General features: G+C 54.7%; 2 protein-coding genes across 4 annotated transcripts; both read left to right on the top strand.

Moving 5' to 3' along the window:
• The first annotated feature begins 7,195 nt into the window (after window positions 1–7,195).
• CABP2 (calcium binding protein 2) lies at window positions 7,196–11,673 on the top strand. Of its 2 annotated transcripts, XM_040256462.1 has the most exons (7): window positions 7,196–7,252; window positions 7,735–7,923; window positions 8,495–8,525; window positions 9,357–9,491; window positions 10,169–10,278; window positions 10,379–10,526; window positions 11,448–11,673. In XM_040256462.1, exons 1-7 carry the CDS (start codon window positions 7,196–7,198, stop codon window positions 11,471–11,473), a joined length of 696 nt encoding a protein of 231 aa, XP_040112396.1. In that variant the 3' UTR covers window positions 11,474–11,673. The 2 variants fall into 2 exon arrangements, with proteins under 2 accessions (XP_040112396.1, XP_040112397.1); XM_040256463.1 differs by lacking the exon at window positions 7,735–7,923.
• A 6,209-nt stretch (window positions 11,674–17,882) lies between these two features.
• On the top strand, window positions 17,883–20,236 carry CDK2AP2 (cyclin dependent kinase 2 associated protein 2). Of its 2 annotated transcripts, none has more exons than XM_040256460.1 (4): window positions 17,883–18,570; window positions 18,883–18,983; window positions 19,072–19,204; window positions 19,705–20,236. In XM_040256460.1, exons 1-4 carry the CDS (start codon window positions 18,489–18,491, stop codon window positions 19,770–19,772), a joined length of 384 nt encoding a protein of 127 aa, XP_040112394.1. In that variant the 5' UTR covers window positions 17,883–18,488; the 3' UTR covers window positions 19,773–20,236. The 2 variants fall into 2 exon arrangements, with proteins under 2 accessions (XP_040112394.1, XP_040112395.1); XM_040256461.1 differs by having other exon boundaries at window positions 17,903–18,696.
• The last annotated feature ends 1,308 nt before the right edge of the window (window positions 20,237–21,544 follow it).

Raw genomic sequence — 21,544 nt, 5'->3', positions numbered from 1 at the left:
ATTTCAATAAACACCCATTTCCGCAGCCTCTCTCCTTTATAATAATAGCAAAAATCCTCAGGGACTGAGGGCTGCCCCTGAGAAATTTACACCCATTACAGCCCTAAGACTTGGTCCTGTTCAGATCCCATTTTACCAAGGAGGAAACTGAAGCGCAGAGTGATGTTCCCAAGGTCAGAGGGCTAGTGAATACGTCGGGTTGGATTCAGGGCATCACTTTCAACCCTCACTGTCTTCTGCAGGACCTTGTTATTTGACTACATCTAAGGGCTCTGCCGGAGTAGGCAATGGCACCCCACTCCAGTACTCTTGCCTGGCAAATCCCATGGATGGAGGAGCCTGGTGGGCTGCAGTCCATGGGGTCGCTAAGAGTCAGACACAACTGAGCGACTTCACTTTCACTTTTCACTTTCATGCATTGGAGAAGGAAATGGCAATGCAGTCCAGTGTTCTTGCCTGGAGAATCCCAGGGACGGGAGAGCCTGGTGGGCTGCCATCTCTGGGGTCGCACAGAGTTGGACATGACTGTAGCGGCTTAGCAGCAGCAGCAGCAAGGGCTCTGTAAGAGGCTTCACAAGTGGCTTAGTGGTAAAGAATCCGCCTGCCAATGCAGGAGACATGAATTCAATCCCAGGGTCAGGAAGATCTCCGGGAGAAGGAAATGGCAACCCACTCCAGTATCCTTGCCTAGGAAATCCCATGGACAGAGGAGCCTGGTGGGCTACAGTCCATGGAGTTGCAAAGAGTCAGACACGAATTAGCGACTAAACAACAACAAAGTGTTCTGTACTCTTCAAATACAGGCTGAAGGGATACAGGTGAATGGAAAGACAGATGAACTGGAGTGAGCAAGACTTTCTGGGCCCAGGAGGGCTGTGTCTTTCCAGGCGGGGCCTGTACCAGCCTCCCTATGGGCCCATCTGCACCTGGAGCCCGGTTCTCCTGGCTGCCCCTTCCTGTTGCTGGGGGTGGCAGTGGGTGGGGTCCTCCTTGGGAACTGGCGCCTGACTGAGCCTGGTTTTCCCAACAGAGCCACCCGAAAGAGGAAGCTGTCCTTCCCCAGGTGCAGAAGTACCCAGCCCAAGCATGGGAAAACCCCAGGCAAGCCCCATTAGGAGCATCCCTGAGCCTCATGGAGCCCACGGCTGCCTGGGTCTGAGAGTGGGTGGGGGAGGTGGCCCCAGAGCTGGGATCTATCCCTGACTCACAGCTGCAGGAACATCTGCCCAGCACTTAGCAGCTTACAAAGAGCTTTTGCATAAATGGTTTCATGTTATCTCCACCGCAGCCTGGGAGGAACGGGGTCATGTTCCCATTATGCAGAAGAGGACACCGAGGCTCAGAAAGACTCAGTTACCCGCTCTGGCCTGGCACACCTGTGCTCCTTCTGTGCACAAGCATCACACACCTGGGAGCGTGGAGACACCCTGCCAGCCAGCAGGCCTCCTGCTAGCTCACACCCCAGCCGTCATGGCGGGCCCGCTGGGCAGGCCTTTGCACCATGCTGCAGTGTTCTGATGACTGCTTTTACCCACAGTCCTCTGGCTCCCCCAGCCCAGCCTGTGGTCTAGCTCTGTGGCCACCCTGGGGCCTCTTCCTCTGAGGCCCAGAGCACCGCTTTTCCAGTTGCATGGGGCAGGCAGCTTCCTGTGTCCATCCCCCACCTCCAGTCCATGTATATGTCAGCTCCTGTCTTTGGTGGGGTTTAAAGTATATGTAAGAGCTTTACTGCTACACAAAATTCACCCTTACAAAGTGTATGTTCTGTGGGGTTTGGTATATTCAGTGGTATGTGATCATCACCACTAATTCCAGAGCATTTTCATCACTCCAAAAAGAAACCCTGGACCCATTAGCCATCACACCTCATTCCCCCTCCTGCCGTCCCTGCCTGGAGAATCCCATGGATGGAGGATCATGGTGGGCTACAGTCGCAAAGAGTCAGACACGACTAAACGACTAACATGCACGACACAATCTATTTTGTCACTATGGATTTGCCTCTTCAGGATATTTCATGTAAATGGAATCATACACGAGGTGGCCTTTCACGTCTGGCTGCTTTCTCTTAGTATAATGTCTTCAAGCTTCATCTATGTTGTAGGATGGTTCAGGACATCATTTCTATCTATGGCCAAATAATATTCCATTGTCTGAACATACACATTTTGTTTACCCATTTATGTATTAGTGGACATGTGGGTTGCTTCATTTTTTTTACTGTTATGAGTAACACCTTCCCTGATAGCTCAGTTGGTAAAGAATCCACCTGCAATGTGGGAGACCTGGGTTTGATCCCTGGGTTGGGAAGATCCCCTGGAGAAGGGAAAGGCTATCCACTCTAGTATTCTGGCCTGGAGAATTCCAGGGGTCACAAAGAGTCAGACACATCTGAGCAACTTTTACTTCATGAAAGTTGTAACAGTGCTACACACAAGTTTTTGTGTGAACTTATCAATTCCCTTGGGTATATACCTAAGTGTGAAATTGCTGAGTCATGTGGTAACTCATTTTGAGGAACTGCCAAACTCTCTTCCAAAGTGGCTGCACCATTGTATAAGCCCAGCAGTGGCCTATGAAGGTTCCAACTTCTCCACATTCTCACCAATGATTGTAATTGTTTGTCTGTTTCACTGTAGCTATCCTAGTGAGTGTGTGTAGCCAGGCCTGGGTTTGGCTTGTGGGGAACAGGGTAGAGAAGGAACCATCATCTTTGCCTTTAGGGGAATCACAACTCAACTCAGAGTAGGAGGAGATAGACACAAGGCTTTTTTTTTTTTTTTTAAAGAAATTCTTATTGTTTTTTTTTTTTTTTTTTGGCTGTGCTGTGGAGCATGTGGGACCTTAGTTCCCCAACCAGGGGTCAAACTCATGTCCCTTGCATTGGTAGTGCAGAGTCTTAACCATTGGACCACCAGGGAAGTCCCCAAGCACAGGTCTTTATTCACACATTGTGTCTCAGCAATGATTGGACTGGACATAAGGGAACACACTGAAACAAGTAAAATATGGTCTTTACCCTAATGAACTCTTTGACTAAAGAATGTAAGACCTTCAACAGCAAGTCCATCCACCCAGCCATCTCTCTGCCTCCACTTATCTATCTGTCCATCTACATACCCATCTACCCAGTTATTCAGTTGGTAAAGAATCCACCTGCAATGCAGGAGACCCTGGTTTGATTCCTGGATCAGGAAGATCCTCTGGAGAAAGGATAGGCTACCCACTCCAGTATTTCTTGGGCTTCTCTTGTGGCCCAGCTGGTAAAGAATCCGCCTGCAATGCGGGAGACCTGGGTTCAATCCCTGGGTTGGGAAGATCCCCTGGAGAAGGGAAAGGATCCCACTCCAGTATTCTGGCCTGGAGAATTCCATGGACTGTATAGTCCACGGGGTCACAGAGTCAGACACAATTGAGTGACTTTCAGTTTCACCCAGTTATTCAGCCATTCAACAACCAAACATTAGACCAGTAGTCCATCAAAACATCTACCTGTCCGTTTACCCACCATCTCATTTACCCAGCCACTACTCATTTACCTGTGCAATCATCCTCTACTTGTCTGTCCCTCCATCTTTTCATTCACCCATCTATCCATCCAACCAACCGTCTGTCTATGAAACCATTAGCCCATCAAATCATCTACCCATCCTTCCATGCAGTACCCAACTGTCCATCCATTCATTCATCCAACTTCCCATCTGTCTACTCAACTATACATCCACCAGTCCATTCATTCATCCTTCCATCCATGTTTGTCTATCTATCCAGCTTCTCAATTATTCATCCTTCCCACCACCAACCATTCAAACCCATCAAATCATTTGGCAACCAATCCAACCACTCACTTATCTACCAAACCATCCATCCATTCATTTGTCCACCACTGATCCACCTGGTCATCTTGGACCCTGGAGGCAGACATGAAGGCTTTGCTTCTTCATTGAAAATGCTTCCAGCCCACATACCCTGACCAGTGATAGTCCCCACTTCTTTGGCTTATACTTTGGGACACATTTCTCAACACTTCCCCACCTTCTTAGGAGGTTATTTGGATATGGATTCTTTCATCTCATGTGACATCCACAGTTTTTTGAGCCCTTCCAATATGCCAGGAACCTGATTGGTCTTTTATCATTTAATTTTCACAGAGGCACCAAGAGGCAAATACTAAGTCAACCCCTATTTTCCAGATAAGGAAACTTTCTTACCCACTTTCTGTAAGGAAAGTAAGACTCAGAGAGGTGAAATACCTTGCGTAGGGTCACACAGCAAATGCAGGGGAGACCCCAGGCCTGCAGGTCCATTCTAAGACCATGCAGAAAACAGGAGAATTCTCTAAGGGATGTTTGCAGTCCCGCTGGGGATGCTGTGCACGCCTGGCCTCTGGGAGGAGCTGTGACCCAGAGTGCAGAGGGACTGAAGGGTGCTGAAGCTGAGCCTTCAAATGGTCAACATGAATGGTCACAATGAGCCACCCTTGACCACTGGCTGGCATCCACTGGCCTCTCAACCCTGGCCTTTGCTCAGAGTCACTCAGGGCTTTGTGGAGGCCGTTCCCTCTGCCTGCAAGTCCACCCACCCCCCTTCATGCGGTCACTCCCATCATCCCTCTGGTCTCGGCTCACAGGTCACTTCCCCAGCCCCTCTCGCATCAAGGTCCCCATGTTCCTCCTCTGACAGCCAGTCAGGCCCTTCCCTGCGCTCACCCCTCCACAGCAGCTCTGGGTTTGCTGAAGGTGCAAACCAGGTGGGAAGTCCCAGGAAGGCGCACAGCAGGGGGTCCACAAACATTTGCTGAAATCGAGTCTCCTGGGAGTTTTCTCCTACCTCTTTCGGCCTTTGCAGGGGTTACAAGCCCTTCCTCCCTCCTGAGGGCCTCCACCCACAGACCCTGCTGGATTCCAGTGCCTTGGAACACCCCATGTTCACAGCTGGTCCCTGCTGGGGACCCTGGGACTCACCCAGGTAAACATCAGTGGGCAACACCTAGAATGCTGCTCATCCGCCCATCTCCCCCATGAAGCCTTCCTGATGCCTAGGTCCCTGCCCCAAAGCACTTGGAGACTGTCTCTCGGCCCTTTTCTGAATTAGATGTGCCTGAAAGCAGGGCCCTCAGAGCAGACAGGGTCTGTCGTGTTGGCCCGGGGCTGGATCCCGGCAGACCTTTGGTGTTTGCAAAAGAAATACATGAATGGATGGCCATGCTGTGGCAAGAGAGGCCAGCACCACCAGCTCAGGTGGCAGGTGCTTGGTGGGATCTGGTTCCCTTGGACAAAGGCCGGTGCGGGGGGCAGGTGAATAAATCATGAGGGGCCTGGAGCAGGGCCGGGGCAGGACAAGTGACCTCATTCTGGGAGGTGAAGAGCCTGCAGCTGGGTGGTAAGTGGGCTGGGGGGCAGAACCTGGGGGGAGGGGTGCACAAGAGGCTGCTGCAGGCTTCCTGGCCCACCCCCACACTTCTCCCCAAGAAGCAGGAAGTTGGAGGTCGGCACAGGTTAGGTGGGAGGTGTGGGCGGAAGTGAGGCGGTGGACAGGTGCAGAGATACCCCAGGGCTCTGGGTCGGGGAAAGGGGGGCAGATCTGGGATAGGGCTTAGGGGGATGGTCTTTCCAGAGTCCAGGAGCCATCCTGGGAGAGGGCATCCTACGGAGAATAGGAAGAGCAAGAATGCACAGACAGAAAGAGGGACAGACCGATGTGGGAAAGAGTCTCACCCAACAGAGGGAGGAAACTGACAAAGAGATGGGCATGAGCGGGCAGAGGGACCCACAGGGACACAGCTGGGCAGATGTCAGCAGGGGGCAAGGGGCAGAGCGAGAACAGCACGTCAGACAGACACAAAGAGACCCCCCGGAGCAGAGGGGCCAGGGAGGGGCAGAGAGCAACACAGACTCAGAGGCAGCAGGGCATATGGGGAGATGGGCAGAGAGGCCACTGTGACGCGAGGAGCCCTGGGCACGGTCTGTGGCAGCCTGAGCGCAGTGGGTGGCAAGGCAGGGTTTCAGGGAGGGGCTATGTGAGGGGTCCAGGGAGCTAGGAAAGATGGGGTTCTTGGAGGGCCTGGGCCCACCAGCCCCTGGAGCCGGAAACAGGAAGAAGAGCAGCAGGGACCTTGCGGGGACCACCCCCACAGCTGCCCACAAGGCCACCCTCCTGCAGGCCCTGGGAAAGTGGAGCAAGCAGTGCCCCTCAGACGGCAGGAGGTGCCAAGCGCTCGTCTCCATGGCCCTTCCCCGGGGCCCAGCAGATGGCAGCCTCCCCACGGGGGACCCCACCCCCTCTGAAGTCACGCCAGGGCCTAGCCGGGCCCCTGCCAGCCCAGCAGCCACCAAGCGGCGGGCGCTCCTCCGGGAACTGGAGGCTCAGGTGCAGGCCGCCTACGGGCAGGTAAAGGGGGCTGGGGTGTGGGGTCATCCTCAGCTGAGGGCACCGTGAGGGAACAGTGGGGACCCCACGCCTTAGCTGGGGCCCCACAGGACAAACCCAGGGCTGAGCCCAGGGAGGGGAGCTCAGACATGCACTCTGATGGAGGGGCCAGCAGCCACTCAGCTGCCCAGAGGGAGGCTGGCATCCCCCCCAACCTCTGCCATCACTGAGCCCTGTTTCCAGCCCGCAGAGCCCAGAGTCAGCTGTCCTTGGGTCCTCGCCTAAGTAGTGGGGCTGGGGCAGGTCCAGTCAGGGGTGCCGAGGGCAGGCAGGCTGGGCGGATGCTCTGAGGTGACAGCAGGGGTCCAGCAGGGAGGGGCAGGTGCTTCCTGGGTCTGCCCTTCCCTGGAGAGATGATCCAGCCCACCCTGGCAATCAAGGCACCTGGCTTCCTCCTCCCAGGTCTAGGCCCTGCTTCTGAAGACATTAAATCTCTCCAGATTGGGCTGGGGGCAGAGAATGTTGGAGAGGGCATGTCTGTAAGACCCTCAGGAGTGAGCACGGGGAAGCTGTGCCTTCCGGGCGGGGGTGGGCCTTGCGCCCCAAGTGGCCACCCTCACCAGCAGAGATGCTCAGAGATAATCCCAGATTAGGACCCAAGCCCCTGTGCCCCGGGCTCCCTGCCTGCCCACCCGCCAGCGATCTTCCCCACAAAACCCTCGGAAAATCCCCTGCAGTGATCTCAGACTCTCACTGGGAGCCGGTGGGAGCCCACAGCATCCTCTGAGGCCCAGCCTTGGGCTGCCCCTGGGACTCCAGGCCTGGCATGGTTCAAGGGCCCATGGGAAACTGTGCCAAGCGGCCCTGGCACCGGGCGCCTAAGGTAGGAGGGTTAAGGGGGAGAAGCCAAGGCCGGGAGGCTGGGCTGGACCCTGAAAGGGTCTGATGGGGTGGGCAGGGCCTGATTGGGGTCACAGGTGGGCACAGCAGGGGGATGAAGGGGTTGGCACCCACCACTGTTGACCAAGATCTTGCCTGGCAGACCCCAGACTCTGACCCATCATAGTCTTGGCTCCTGCAGACCTCTGGGCCTTCCACTGCCAAGCTCGTCAGGCCCCCCAACTGCCCATCCAACTGCCCCCTTCCTGCTGCTGCCCTTGCCCTCTGGAGGGACCATGGCCCTGTGCCTTGCCCTTTTTCCGGGCCTCGGTTTGCCCCCCTGAACAGTAAGGGAGTGGACCCTTCTAGTCAAGAGTGTTGATGGTGAGGTTCCACTGTCCTGTGCTGGGTTCTAATGATGGGAGAGGCTGGCAAGTGAGGGTGGAGAGGGGTCACTGCCCCAGCTCATGGCTGGCTCTGCTACAGGACCGCTGGCAGTGGCCTGGCTCCCCCCCAGGGGGGTCCCGCCATGGCCTAGGCCCCAGCCCCAGCCCCAGCCCCAGTCCCGAGGAGCCGAGGGCCCCTTGGCCGGGCGTCCAGGGCTACTCCGTGCTCAGCAGCGTGGTGGGGCCCGCCTGCATCTTTCTGCGGCCCAGCATCGCCGCCACCCAGCTCGTATGTACGGCCACTACCTGCCTGCCTCCGGCCCCTCCCTTGCCCCCACGTTTTGCCTCTCCTTGAGCCGGGGGGAGAGGACTGAGTGGGGATGTCAGAGCAAAGGCTCACAGATCTAGGGATGTGGGGGACAGAGAGGCGTGGAGAGACAGACAGATAAAAATGAGGGGGACCTGGGGAAACAGGCCAGGAAAGAGAGAAGAGGGGGGCAGGGAGTGACTCAGAGAAATGGCAGAGACAGAAGCCACCAAGGGGACGGGCAGGGAGGGGACAGGGCCCCCAAAGAGGAATAGAGAGAACAAGAGCGACACGGTGACACTGATGCCCCCATGGCCAAGCCGGAGGGTCTGCACAACCCCAGCTCCACCTCTGGCTAATGGAACTCCAGGAGCGGGGCACAGGGGACAGGGAAGGGGGGCCCAGATGCCCAGCCCATCAGCATGAATGGTGGGAGAAGAGGAGTGCCTGCATGTTGTGGGGCTGAGTGGGGGTCCCCAGAGAACAAGAAAGAGGAGGTGCAGATACCTGGGGGGTTGTCCAGGGAATTCGTAACCCTTCTGTCTTCCCTCAGGACCGGGAGCTGCGGCCAGAGGAGATTGAAGGTAAAGGGTTGGGGAAAGAACTAGAGTTTCCAGAGTAGGGGGCACTGGGTGGGGGTCTGAGCAGTCTCCAGGAAGAACTGGGAGCAAGCAGGCTGGAGGGGATCAGAGCTGGAAGACAGGGACCAGACTGAGCAGGGCGGGGTTGAGAGAACCCCCAGCTGTCAGTTCCCTGGTTCTATTTGCCCGGCGGGACATGGTCCCCTTTTATTCATCCAGCTAACACTTCCTGGGTGCCCACTGTGGGCCTGGCCCAGTTCTGAGTACGGGGAAACATGGCCAACCAGATAGATCTGGCCTGTGTCCTCTGGAGAGAGATGTCAGCAGGTCAACTGCCAGTACAAATGGTGCTATGCGCTCTCTAGGAAGTGATCAAAGGAGCCAGAGGACTGAATTGAGAGGGAAGACCTCTTTGAATAGGTGGCATTTCCAGAATGTTCCAGAATGTGAGCTCCACGAGGTCAAGGATTGTTTTTCCCTCTCTCTTTCTTTCTCACCTCCTTCACTCTCTCCTTTCTCTCCTTCCTCTCTTCCTTCCTTCTTTTCTTTCTCCCTCTCTCTCCTTCTTCCCCTCCCTCTCTCTTTCTCTCCCTTATCTTTTTTCTTTCTTCACTGCCACATCCCCAGTACCTAGAGCAGTGCTTGGCACAGAGCAGATGTCCCTTAAATATTTGCAGAGTGAATGAAAGGAATAGCATATGCAAAGGCCCTGGGGTAGCAAAGAGAAATAACTGTTTAGAAAGCATGGACATGACAGGACCAAGGTGAGAAGATCTAATCCAGGCTGGGGTCCAGGGGACGTGTGGAAAGGACTGACCCCGCCCTGCCTGGCAGAGCTGCAGGCCGCCTTCCAGGAGTTTGACCGAGACCGAGACGGCTACATCGGCTACAGGGAGCTGGGGGCCTGCATGCGGACGCTGGGCTACATGCCCACCGAGATGGAGCTCATCGAGATCTCCCAGCAAATCAGTATGTGCCTGAGACCTGTCCCACCCCCAGTTCTCCAGAGGCCATGACCACGGTCAGGGCAGCCAGGGGAACCGAGGTGTCTACACAGGTTGGCTCCCAGAACCTGGGACTTTGGTCATTCTCACAGCAAGCTCTCTGCCTCCAGAGAATCTCACCATCCCCTGTGAGGTGGGTGGGTCAAGGGCTAGCATGCCCACTTTTTAGATGAGGCAACAGTCTCCGCTAGTGGTAAAGAAACTGCCTACCAATGGAGCAGACTTAAGAGACCGGGGTTCAAACCCTAGGTTGGGAAGATCCTCTGGAGAAGAACATAGCAACCCCACTCCAGTACTCTTGTCTGGGAAATCCCGTGGACAGAGGAGACTGGCGGGCTGTAGTCCATGGGGTCACAAACAGCTGGACACAACTGAAGCGACTTAGCACACAGCCACAGTCTCCCGGTGACTTGCCTAAGGTCACACAGCCAGGTCACTGGAGCCAGGAACTTGAGCCCAACTGAGCTCTTCAGGAAAATGAAGGGAAGCCGGCAGGAGACACAGCCTAGGAGACACAGAAGGAGGGAAAGGCCCATTCAGTGGGGCGGGGAGAGGGACACAGGCCAGGAAGGGAGGGCGGAGGAGGCCAGGGCTGGGCAGGGGTCTCTGATGGTTCCGGGTCTCTATGGGCGTGGCCCCCAGGTGGCGGGAAGGTGGACTTTGACGACTTTGTGGAGCTGATGGGCCCCAAGCTGCTGGCGGAGACCGCGGACATGATCGGCGTCCGGGAGCTGCGGAACGCCTTCCGGGAGGTGGGGTCCCCAGGGCCGGCGCGGGCGGGGCCTGCGTGTCGGCGGCGAGGGAGGGGCCGCGCGAATGAATGACTCGGTCCGTGACCCGGTGTCGCCGCAGTTCGACACCAACGGGGACGGCTGCATCAGCTTGGGTGAGCTCCGGGCGGCCCTGAAGGCCCTGCTGGGAGAGCGGCTCAGCCAGCGGGAGGTGGACGAGATCCTCCGCGACATTGACCTCAACGGGGATGGCCTGGTGGACTTCGAAGGTACCGCCCACCGTTCCCCCACGCTCAGCACCGCGGACCCTGCGCGAGTTTTCACAGAGGAAGAGCCTCAAGCGCTGTGTGTGTGCCAGGCTCTGTGCTAAGCACACCTACCTCCTCTCCCGGCTAACCATCAGGAGAACCTGGGAGGAAGCCAGGCTTAGCCCCATAAGGAGGAAAAAGTCGGTTCTTAGGGAAGCGAGGGTGCTTAGCAAAAGAAGTGGATGGAGCCAGCATCTAGATCCAGGAAGCCTACCCCTTCCCAACGAGGGAAAACAAGGATTAAATAATAAAAGGAAGCCAAGGAAAGTAAAGTCTTCCCTCATAGCTCAGCTGGTAAAGAATCCACCTGCAATGCAGGAGACCCCAGTTTAATTCCTGGGGTCGGGAAGATCTGCTGGAGAAGGGAAAGATTACCCACTCCAGTATTCTTGGGCTTCCCTGGTGGCTCAAACGGTAAGGAGTCTGCGTGCAATGCAGGAGACCAGGGTTCAATCCCTGGGTCAGGAAGATCCCCTGGAGAAGGCAATGGCTACCCACTCCAGTATTTTTGCTTGGAGAATTCCATGGACAGAGGAGTCTGGTGGGTTACAGTTCATAGGGTCGCAAGGAGTCAGACACGCGTGAGCGACTAAACACACACAAGGAAAGTCAGTGTGTAGAAATTCTCCAAGGTAGGCCCAAAAGTGTTCCTGAGCTTCCTAGCAGCCAAAGCAAAGAGGAAAGTAGGTTCAGTTACAAGATTTTTCCCCCCCCATAAGACAAAGCCCCTCTTCCTGGCCTATTCTCCACCAAATCCAGGGGACTCCGTTGCAGGCCCTGCCCTTGACCACACTCCCTCCCACCTCGAAGTCAGTATCTTCGCCTCACTCTGGGGGGTCGAGGTCCAGAGAGCAGACTGAAATGTTGGCTTTGTCCTGGCAGAGTTTGTGCGAATGATGTCTCGCTGAGCCTGCACAGAAGCTGGAAGCAGCAGACAGGACTTGGGACCAGAGCCACTGCCTGCCAGTGTGTTCTTGGAGCCCCTCACCTCCAGCTGGGACCCTCTCCCTCTCCTCCCTGCCCTGGCCTGTGAGCACAGCCCTTGCCTGCAACACCCCCACCCCATTCCTCCACCAAGCCCCCTTGCCCAGCTCTGTTCCTCTGACAATAAAGCATCTTCGAGCTAGGGACACAGCTTCCACTGCTCACTTGTTCATCCTGCAGGTATTTGGCCCCCAAAGTGAAGTCCTCTTGATGGTGAACTTTGGCTGGGTAAGGGGCCCTCCCTGGATCCTGCAGTCAGCCCAGAGCAAGTACTGGGAAATGTTCCCAGATGAGTAAACCCAACCTGCTTCTCCCAGAGCTGGGTGCATGGTGGCCCCTCCCCCTGTAAAGGGCTCCTGCTGGATCCAAGCTTACAACCGAAGACCACGTGCCTAAGGGCTTCTCCCAAGCTCCTTCCCATTTCCTCTTAGAGGGGCACAGCTCAGCGCTCCCTGCAAGAAAGAACTTGCTGGTGGGCTGCAGGGGGTGAAGGAGCTGACAGGCCCCTTCAGGATATATCTCAGCCTTTGGGCACACACCTCACTCTTCCCTGGAGCCTGCAGCCACTGACCGAGCACACAGATGGGCTCTGTTCCAAGCTCCCCTCTAGGTTAGCCGAGGTGTGGTCAGGTCAGTGCCGAATCAGCGACTCTCTGCCCAATCCTTCTTCATCACACTTCCTCTTTTTCACATTCGGAACTTCATCTTGGTGTTTGCCTCCCAGGGAAACCAAATGTCACAGCTCCTCACTCTAGCCCTGCCATGGTCTTCATAGCCCCATTTTCCATATCGAGGGACCCAGGAGGCCAGGTCTCAGCAATGTGCGGGAGTTCTCCCAGCTCCACTGCCCTCTCCCTGCTCCCGGCCGTGCAGCACGTGCTGCCAGATTTTTCTTTCTAAAATGCCATTTGTGTTTTGTCACACTCCTATCCAGAAACTGGCCATTGGGTCCCCCATTGCCCCCTGGGCTGATCCAGTCCCTGTGCCTGGAACTGGAAGCCTCCATGAGGATGAGGAACTGGCATACAGTCACACACGTTAGGAAGAAGCATCAGGGGGACTTCAGCCAGGCCTGGGGACTATAGAGTCACAGTGCCAACCAGAAAGAGCGCCTTCAGGTTGGAGTGAACCCCAGACAGGCTGAGGCCTCTTCTAGCCTTGTATGACTAGGTGCCATTCCCACCTGCTGGGAGGAAGGATGAACTTGACCTCTAGGCCCAGAAAGGGGAGGAGCTTTCAGTGATTGTGCCAACAAGATGGCCTTGAGACAGAGCAGGCAGGCTGCCACCAGTGCCTTGCTCAGTCTGGAGCTTGGACACTGAGGTGCCAGGGCTGGCTGCAGCAGCCTCAGCACCACTTGCCTGGCAGATCACAATTAATCCTTAATCCCCAATTAGATGATCTCTCCTGCCAGTCTGGCAAGCTTGGGGATGAGGGGGGAGTTGCAGCTTGTTTGGGAGCCATGGTCCTCCCTCCCTCCCCCTACCCTCCACCGGCAGGCACAGATGGCATTGCTACCTGAGAAGAAATCTGTCCCCTCTGCAGGGGCTGGGGAGAATGATGGACATGGGCCAGGGGAAGAGCAGACCCTGCTCAAGGTCAGCCTCCCACCGGCCCCAGCTTGGTAGGCGCTATGGTTGGAACTGGGGAGAGAGGACGGTTGGTGGGGAGGTTTTAATTGGCAGCCTTGTATCTGCTGGCATCAGCAGTACCCACAGCTCCCCCAAATCCACCACACGCCCTCCCACCCCAAAAAGGCTGTTAGCCCAGAAGTTCCAAGCAGACACAGCTGGAGCAGGGACCAGGGCTAGAAGGACCAATAAGCAGGCGACAACTATGTGGAGCCAAGAACCCCTCCTCTGTCTAAAGGGGGCACCTGCCCTCCAGCTCCACTGACTGCTGCCAGTTGGAATAGGCTAGAGCTACAGGTTCTCCTGGTTTTCCAAGAGAAGCTGTCATTTGAGATTTTTACGTTAAGTCCACTTTATATATTTATTTATTTTTAATTTCGGCTGCACTAGGTCTTTGCAGCAGCATGTGGGGGCATCTCTCATTGCAGAGTATGGGCTCTAGAGCTTGCAGGTTCAGGAATGCAGTGCTCAGGCTTAGTTGCCCTGCAGCATGTGGGATCTTTGTTCCCAACCAGGGATCAAACCTATGTCCCTTGAACTGGAAGGTGGATTCTTAACCTCTGACCCACCAGAGAAGTCTGTTTCACTTTAAATAGTTGGAGTATAATGTATATTCAGTAACATGGATGAATGTACAGTTCAGTGAGTTTTTGCATGCATGTGCAGCCAGGTAACCATCACCCCAATAAAGATATTAATCTGCTTATTTAAGAATAGTTCCCGGTTTACAGAATTATACTGAAGACAGGACAGGGAGCTCCTGAATACCTCACGTCCAGTTTCTCCCATGTGTTAGTCAAGGCTCTCCAGAGAAGCAGAACCGATAGGAGGTGTGTCAGTGTAAAGATATTTATTATTAAGGAATCGGCTCAGGCAGTTATGGGCACTGAGCCATCCTCAGATCTGTAGTCAGCAAGCTAGTGATATGGAGACCTGGTGATATAGTTCCAGTCCAAGCCCAAAGGCCCAAAAACCAGAAAAGTTGATGTTGGAAGTTCCAGTCTGAGAGAGCAAAAGAAGCCTGGTGACCCTGCTCAAAGGTCAGGCAGGCAAAACTCCCCCCTCACTCAGCCTTTTTGTTCCATTCAGATCTCACTCAGCCCACACTGGGAAGACCCATTCGCTTTACTTAGTACTCAGATGCAATGCATCTCATCCAGACGCTCCCTCAAGACACTCCAAAATAATGTTGGACCTTTGGCCTGGGCACCCCATGACCCAGTCAGATCGACACACAGAATGAATCACGACACTCTAGTAACATCTTACATTAGAATGGTACCTCTGACACTGCTCATTAGCTAATGAAGTGAAGTGAAAGTCAGTCAGGCGTGTCTGATTCTTTGTGAGCCCATGGACTACATAGCCCACCAGGCTCCTCTGTCCATGGAATTCTCGAGGCAAGAACACCTGTGAAAGTGAAAGTTGCTCAGTCGTGTTCGACTCTTTGAGACTCCACTGACTATACAGCCCATGGGATTCTCCAGGCCAGGATACTGGAGTGGGTAGCTATTTCCTTCTCCAGGGGGTCTTCCCAACCCAGGGATTGAACCTGGATCTCCCATATGACAGGTGCATTCTTTACGGTCTGTGCCAACAGAGAAGCCCAATGAACTAATGCTGCTGCTGCTGCTAAGTCGCTTCAGTCGTGTCCGCCTCTGTGCGACCCCATAGACGGCAGGGGTCCCACCAGGAGCTTCTTTCGCTCCCACCAGACTCCACCATCCCTGGGATTCTCCAGCAAGAACCCTGGAGTGGGTTGCCATTTCCTTCTCCAACGCATGAACGTGAAGTCGCTCAGTCATGTCTGACTCTTCGCGACCCCATGGACTGCAGTCTACCAGGCTCCTCCATCCATGGGATTTTCCAGGCAAGAATACTGGAGTGGGTTGCCACTGCTTTCTCCAAAAGAACTAATAGTGACGCCTTATTATTAAAGACCATATTTTATGCGGATTTCATCTCTTCTTCCCCTGTTCTGTTCCAGAGTGCCTTCCAGGACACCATTTACATTATAAATCATGTCTTTTTAGGGTTCTCTTGGTTGTGATGGTTTTACGGAATTTTCTTTAATTATCTTGTCAGTTTTAAGGAATACCAGTCAGGTATTTTATAGAATGTCCCTAAATTTGGATTTGTTTTTACCACAGTTAGAATGGGGTTCTTGGGACTTCCCTGGTGGTCCAGTGGCTAAGACTCTGGGCTCCCAGTGCAGGGGGCTGGGATTCAATTGTCCTGGTCAGAGAACTAGGTTCCACATGCTGCAACCAAGACTCAGCACAGCCAAATAAATATTTAAAACAGAATGGCGTTCTCATCCCGACATATACTATTTATATTATCAACATGACATCAGTATTGATTTTGACATTGATCACTTGGCTGAAAGTAGCATTTCTGTCAGGTTTCTGTGCTGTAAAATTACTCATTTCATTTTCTTTCTCCTATTACATCAATCCTACTAAAGGTCCATTTGTCTTTTCTCCATTTATTTATTTGCTCTTTTCTATATCAATATGGACTCATATTTATTTTATACAAGTTATAATCCAGGACTATTTTATTAATTTTCTTGCTCAAAGTGCTCTACCTTTGGCCATTGAGAGCTCTTTCATTTGGCTCCTGTGCCCCTCTGACATTCCCCCATCACTGAGGGGCTTGAGTTTGGGAGTTTTGAGTTTTGTTTTTAGCATTTTCTTACTTTCTAGCTGTTCCAGAATTATCTTGCATATTTCCGGTCCCAGTCCTAGAGTCAGCCATTTCTCCAAGGAACTCTGCTTCACTTTATTGGAGAATGGTATTTGAAACCAAGATCCAGATGTTAAGTTGCTTCTAGGCACTCTAAGCTAATAGAATGAGGATATGTATATGTATACTAACGTGGATATAAAAAATTTTAAGTATTTCTGCATATAACCAACTGTATTTATATCAAGCTAAACATGAGTTCCTGTTGGTATCTCCAACTCTAGTCCATTACCACATGGATCACTCTAGCATCCTCCTCCTCCTTACTTACCTGTAACTTCTCATTCCAACATCGAGAATTGTTAGCCCATACTCCCATGGGAAACCACATCATCAACTAGGGTGGAGTGCTTTTTGTCTTTGTTCTTATGGGCTCCACTCATTTCCAATTTCCAGATTATGCTTTACCTATTCATTTTTACCCCTCACCAACTCCTGGCAACCATTACTTTGTTTACCTTCTGTATAAGTCTTCCTTTTCCAGAATGTCATATCATTGGAATCATACTGCATGTGTCTTTTTTCAGACTGACTTCTTTCACCTAGCAATATGTCTGTGTCTTTTTGTGGGTAGATAATTTCCTTTTATTGCTGAATAAGTGTCCATTGTATAAAAACATCTGTTTCTTTGTTGACTCACCTATTGAAAGCCCCCTCTACTGGGAAGCCTTCTGTGATGTCACAAGGTTGGACCCTTACTCTGAATTCCAGAGGAACTGTCCCTCTGGAATTCCTTGTCCCAGGAATCCACACTGGGATTGTGTGACTTTACTTCCCTGTCTGTCTCTCTTTGAGACTAGGATCTCCTTGAGGACAGAAACTATGACTAGTTCATTTCCATCAGTGTCCAGCACAAGGCCTGAGATGGAGGATGGAGTGAGAAAATGTTTGTTGAATGAATAAACAATGTCCTGGGCATGAAAAAAATCTACAGAGCTGGCAGGGTGGTGGGGGGGGGGGGGACAAGATTTTGAGGAGGAGGAGTCTCAGGAAAAAGGTTAATGTTTGGAGGAGAGTCTAAGATCCACGGTTGTGAGGAATGAGATTTGAGGGGAGGGATCTGAATGGAGATATGGATAGGAAAAAGGAAAATGAAACAGTAGACACTTTATGAATATTCATTTAATCCCCACAACAACCCTATGAGTCCCTTGGACTGCAAGGAAATCCAACCAGTCCATCCTAAAGGAAATCAGTCCTGAATATTCATTGGCAGGACTGATGCTGAAGCTGAAACTTCAATACTGTGGCCACCTGATTCGAAGAACTGACTCATTGGAAAAGACCCTGATGCTGGGGAAAATTGAAGGCAGGAAGAGAAGGGGACAACAGACGATGAGATGGTTGGATGGCATCACCGACTCAATGGACATGAGTTTGAGTAAACTCTTGGAGTTGGTGATGTGACAGGGAGGCCTGGCATGCTGCAGTCCATGGGGTCGCAAAGAGTCGGACACGACTGAGCGACTGAACTGAACTGAACTGAATGTCTTCCTTTTACAGACGGGGAAACTGAGGCCTATTGAAGTGACTTGCCCAAGGCCAAACAGCTAGCGGACGTGATGTAAGCTTCAAACCATCAGTCTGACCCCAGATGGTGCTGTAGTCCAGGATCCAGGACAGTCCATAGTACAGGGCCCGGCAAACAGTTTAAGTATTCAAGGTGAGCTGTTCCTGCGATTGTCATTATGAGTCACTGGCATGGGGATTTGGTGGGGTTGAGACGGGGGTGGGGTGGGGCAGGTTGAGGAGTCTTTGAAGTCGCCCTTGGACCTTACACCAACCTAGACCCGAGGTCCAGGCAATTGGAAAACAGAGGCGCATCACCCGCGTAGGTGCAGGACCCGTTGCCATGGGAACATATGGGCAGGCCTCGGGGAGGGCGCATGCGCGAATCGGGGACAGGTTGTGGAACCGGTGAAAGGTGACGTAAAAGCGCACGGGGTGGGGCGCGGGGCTGGGAACGTCAAAGCCCTGCGTCCTCCGGCACCCAGAGCGGAGGACAGGCGCGCGCGCGCGCGCGCCGCGGCGGTGACGGCAGCGGCGGCCACAGCCCAGCCGAACCGGGACGGGGCAGCGGGACGCTGACGTACAAAGCAACGTGAGTGAGGTGCGAGGGCGGCACCCGCGCCGGGGAAGCCCAGCTCGGCGCGAACCGCGGCAGACCAGACCCAGCTCTCAGGCTGCCGAAGCCCCGCCCCTTAGGCTTGAGGACTAATCGGATTGAAAGCGCGCCGGCCCCGGGCCGCGAACTCTCCAATTGTGGAGGGTGTCGGCCACCGCCCAATCCGAAGCAGACAGGTGCGAGGTCCGGAAGGCGGAGGCCAATCAACAGCGGTTGCGGCCTGTTGGGGCCGGTCTCTGCCAATAAGGAGGGCCGAGTGACATCTCCGCGCGCCAATCGGGAGTGAAGGATCTTTCGTGCCCGCCCGCCCTTCCGGCCCGAGCTCTATTTACCAGGGGCGTGCTGCCGGCCTGCCAATCAGAACGCGGCTCAGAGGCCAGGCAGCCAACCCGGGAGGAGCGGCCGGCCGGCGTCCGCCGCACCCAGGAGTTGGGGATGTCCTACAAGCCCATCGCCCCCGCCCCCAGCAGCACCCCCGGCTCCAGCACACCTGGGCCCGGCACCCCGGTCCCGACAGGTGAGGACCCAGCTCCATCCCTGCTTGCCTGCCCGGGCAGTCAAGGTCTCCGAAGAGAAGACGGCCCGAGTTCTGCAGTGTGCTAGGCCCGCCGCCTGTCCTCGCCGAGCCTCAGTTTGCTGGCCTGTAAAGTGGGCGTGGTCGCGGAAGGGTTGTTGGCTGAGCGCAGCGGGAGGGGGCTTGTCCTGAAGTTTAGCGGCCTGGAATGCAGCGTGCCTTTGGAGGGAATCGGGGCGAATCTAGTCCGAGGCTTGGAGCGCCGGGAGGAGGCGCTCCTGACCCGCGCTGACCACTTACTCGCTCCTCTTGCAGCTGGAAGTGTCCCATCACCATCGGGCTCTGTGCCGGGAGCCGCTGCCCCTTTCAGACCACTGTTTAATGACTTTGGACCTCCCTCCATGGGCTATGTGCAGGTGAGTGGAGCTGAGGGATTGCCTGTGGGATAAGGACTGGAGGTGCCCTGTTGGCCTGAACTCACTGCCCTGTTCTCTTTTGACGTAGGCAATGAAACCACCTGGCGCCCAGGGCTCCCAGAGCACTTACACCGACCTGCTATCTGTCATAGAAGAGATGGGCAAAGAGATCCGGCCCACCTATGCTGGCAGCAAGAGCGCCATGGAGCGCCTGAAGAGAGGTGAGTGAGGCCAGGAGACAAACGCTGAACAACCCTTCACAAGGTAGGGAAGGAAAGACCTGGAGGCCGCCTGAGCCAAGCCTAGACGAGGGCCAGGATCACTATCCTGAGAGGCGTTGGAACTGAACTGAAATTGAGTCAGTTTCTAAGGAAGGACAGGAAATTTGTATTTCAGTCAGTCAGTTCAGCCGCTCAGTTGTGTCCAACTCTGCGACCCCATGGACTGCAGCACACCAGGCCTCCCTGTCCATCACCAACTCCCGGAGTTTACTCAAACTCATGTCCGTTGAGTTGGTGATGCCATCCAATGCTGTATTTCAACGGGGTAAATTTGCTGGTTAATGTCTAAACCTCTAATGTCATCAAGTCCTTCATTAGATTATAGTCCCTTTCACTGAAAGGAAAGGGGGTGTGAGGGAGGGGTCTTCCTCTGGAGGGCAGACCTGGGACTGTGGAGGGTCGCTGAGATCCTGTATGTTACTTGCCCATGCCCACCCCAGGCATCATCCATGCCCGGGCCCTCGTCAGAGAGTGCCTGGCAGAGACAGAGCGGAACGCCCGCACGTAACAGGACTCGACTCCACCTCAGCTTCTGGACCTTTCCTGGCCACTGCAGAGCACCTGCTTCTCCCTGGCCTTCACCCCAAGTTGCACTTCCCGTCCTGGGCTTCCTGTCCTGTGTCCTTTGGTGGGTCCCCTCCAGGAACCAGTGGGGTGGCTCTTAACTCCAGTCGGCAGCACTAACTGGAAAGCCTGAAAGAGTTAGCAGCGAGGTCACTGTGAGTCTCACCCATGACCTGCCAACAGTGTTGATCCAACTGGAGCTGCCTCCTTTCTGTGCCCCCCACCGCTCAGCACTTACCCAGGACTTTTATCTACTTTGCCCAGACCCCTTCTCCCCCAGCAGGGCCTCAGAAGGCCCATGGCCTCCCTGCCTTTTCTCCTGGGCCATAACAACTCTTTTCTCAGTGTGTCTTTTGCTAAATACGCCCTTTTTATATAAATAAAATATAATTTGGAGTTGTTCTCTCAGCTCGTAGTCTTTTTTATTTTTATTTATTTTTATCCGTGCACTGCAGACCCATGCCCCTGCACTGGAAGCATGGCATCTTAACCACTGGCCCACCAGAGAAGCCCACACAGTTCATAGTTTCTCTGAGCCTGGTGCTTCTGCTAAGCCCGGGTGGGCCACGAAGAAAGGGAAAGAGGAGACTCGGAGGGAGATGGTCGGGTACAGTGAGTGGGAGGGAGGCCCACCAAGCCTAGCTTTGCCTTGCCTCCACTGCCCATTGACCTTGAGTGGGACCCTGCCCTTCCCTGGCCCTCGGCCTGCCAGCTGTTTGTGGAAAGAGTTGAACTCCTATAGCTGAGTGCCCTGCCCTCCTTCACAAGATGCCACCAGGGGGCAGCACAAGGCCTGGGCTGCTTCCACAGCTGGAGGGCTCTGTCTCCAGCCTGAGCCTAGAGGGTTCTTTCTCTGGACTAAAGGTGCCTGGAGGGTGGAAATGCCAGTTCACTTAAGTCCCACCCTCGCATGCCTTAACACCCTAACATCCTAAGCTTGGAATCAGCCCTGGGGCTCGGAATACACCCTATCTCTGAGTCCTAAGAGGAAAGAAAAGGAGCCGAGCTGCTTCCCAACCCCCAGGACCTGAGAAACAGTCTAGAGAGAACTGGTTTCCCCAGTGTGGGTGAGACCCTGACCCGTGCCGCCTTGCACCGTCCCAGTGCCCTCTAGCCAACTGGGTGCGGTCCCAAGAGCCCAGCCCTAGGCCCTGGCAGCCTTTGCCCACGGTCTGGGCGCCATTGGCCAGACTTGTGAACCCGGAAGATACAGGTGGGGAAAGCGCTCGGGCCGTTCCGGGAGGGGCCCCAAGACTGGAAGTGAAAGTGACTGCAGCCTTCTGAATGACCTGGCGGTCTGGGACACCGGAACCCCACCGGCTAGGCCAGTGATGTCAGAGACCAGCCGCTGGCTAGACTTCGGACGGGAAGACGTTTCCCCCACCCTGGGCCCCGGATTCCCAGGGCCCGGGAAGTTGGGGCTGGGACTCTTGTCATATTTCCATAGCACACTTGAGGGCCGGGCCAGTGTGGAGGAAGGATCCCAGAGTGTCTGGGGACCCCAAAGAACACGGCCGGACTAAGCAGCGCCAGCATTTGGAGAAGGGCCTCTTCCCCCGCCGCCGTGGGGAAGGAAGGAAGGTTGGGGCCGCCCTCCGCCGCCGCGGGCGGGGCTGCCCGGACCCCGCCGGGGTGGGTAGGGCCTCGCGCCCAGGAAGGGGGCGGGGCGGCCGCAGTGACGCGGCGGGCGGCGGGGAGGGACCGGAGGGGTGCCGG

The sequence above is a fragment of the Oryx dammah genome, unplaced genomic scaffold (assembly GCF_014754425.2).
Source record: "Oryx dammah isolate SB20612 unplaced genomic scaffold, SCBI_Odam_1.1 HiC_scaffold_15, whole genome shotgun sequence".
NCBI lineage: Eukaryota > Metazoa > Chordata > Mammalia > Artiodactyla > Bovidae > Oryx > Oryx dammah.
This window is presented reverse-complemented; position numbering and strand designations above follow the sequence as displayed.

What these genes read in the sequence shown, in the direction of transcription:
- CDK2AP2 (XM_040256460.1), top strand. Translation starts at nt 18,489, where the DNA reads ATGTCCTACAAGCCCATCGCCCCCGCCCCCAGCAGCACCCCCGGCTCC. An exon ending in CCTCCATGGGCTATGTGCAG is followed by an intron (nt 18,984 to 19,071) that starts GTGAGTGGAGCT and finishes CTTTTGACGTAG; the next exon opens with GCAATGAAACCACCTGGCGC. An exon ending in CATGGAGCGCCTGAAGAGAG is followed by an intron (nt 19,205 to 19,704) that starts GTGAGTGAGGCC and finishes TGCCCACCCCAG; the next exon opens with GCATCATCCATGCCCGGGCC.
- CABP2 (XM_040256462.1), top strand. Translation starts at nt 7,196, where the DNA reads ATGGTTCAAGGGCCCATGGGAAACTGTGCCAAGCGGCCCTGGCACCGG. An exon ending in GCATCGCCGCCACCCAGCTC is followed by an intron (nt 7,924 to 8,494) that starts GTATGTACGGCC and finishes GTCTTCCCTCAG; the next exon opens with GACCGGGAGCTGCGGCCAGA. An exon ending in CGAGATCTCCCAGCAAATCA is followed by an intron (nt 9,492 to 10,168) that starts GTATGTGCCTGA and finishes CGTGGCCCCCAG; the next exon opens with GTGGCGGGAAGGTGGACTTT.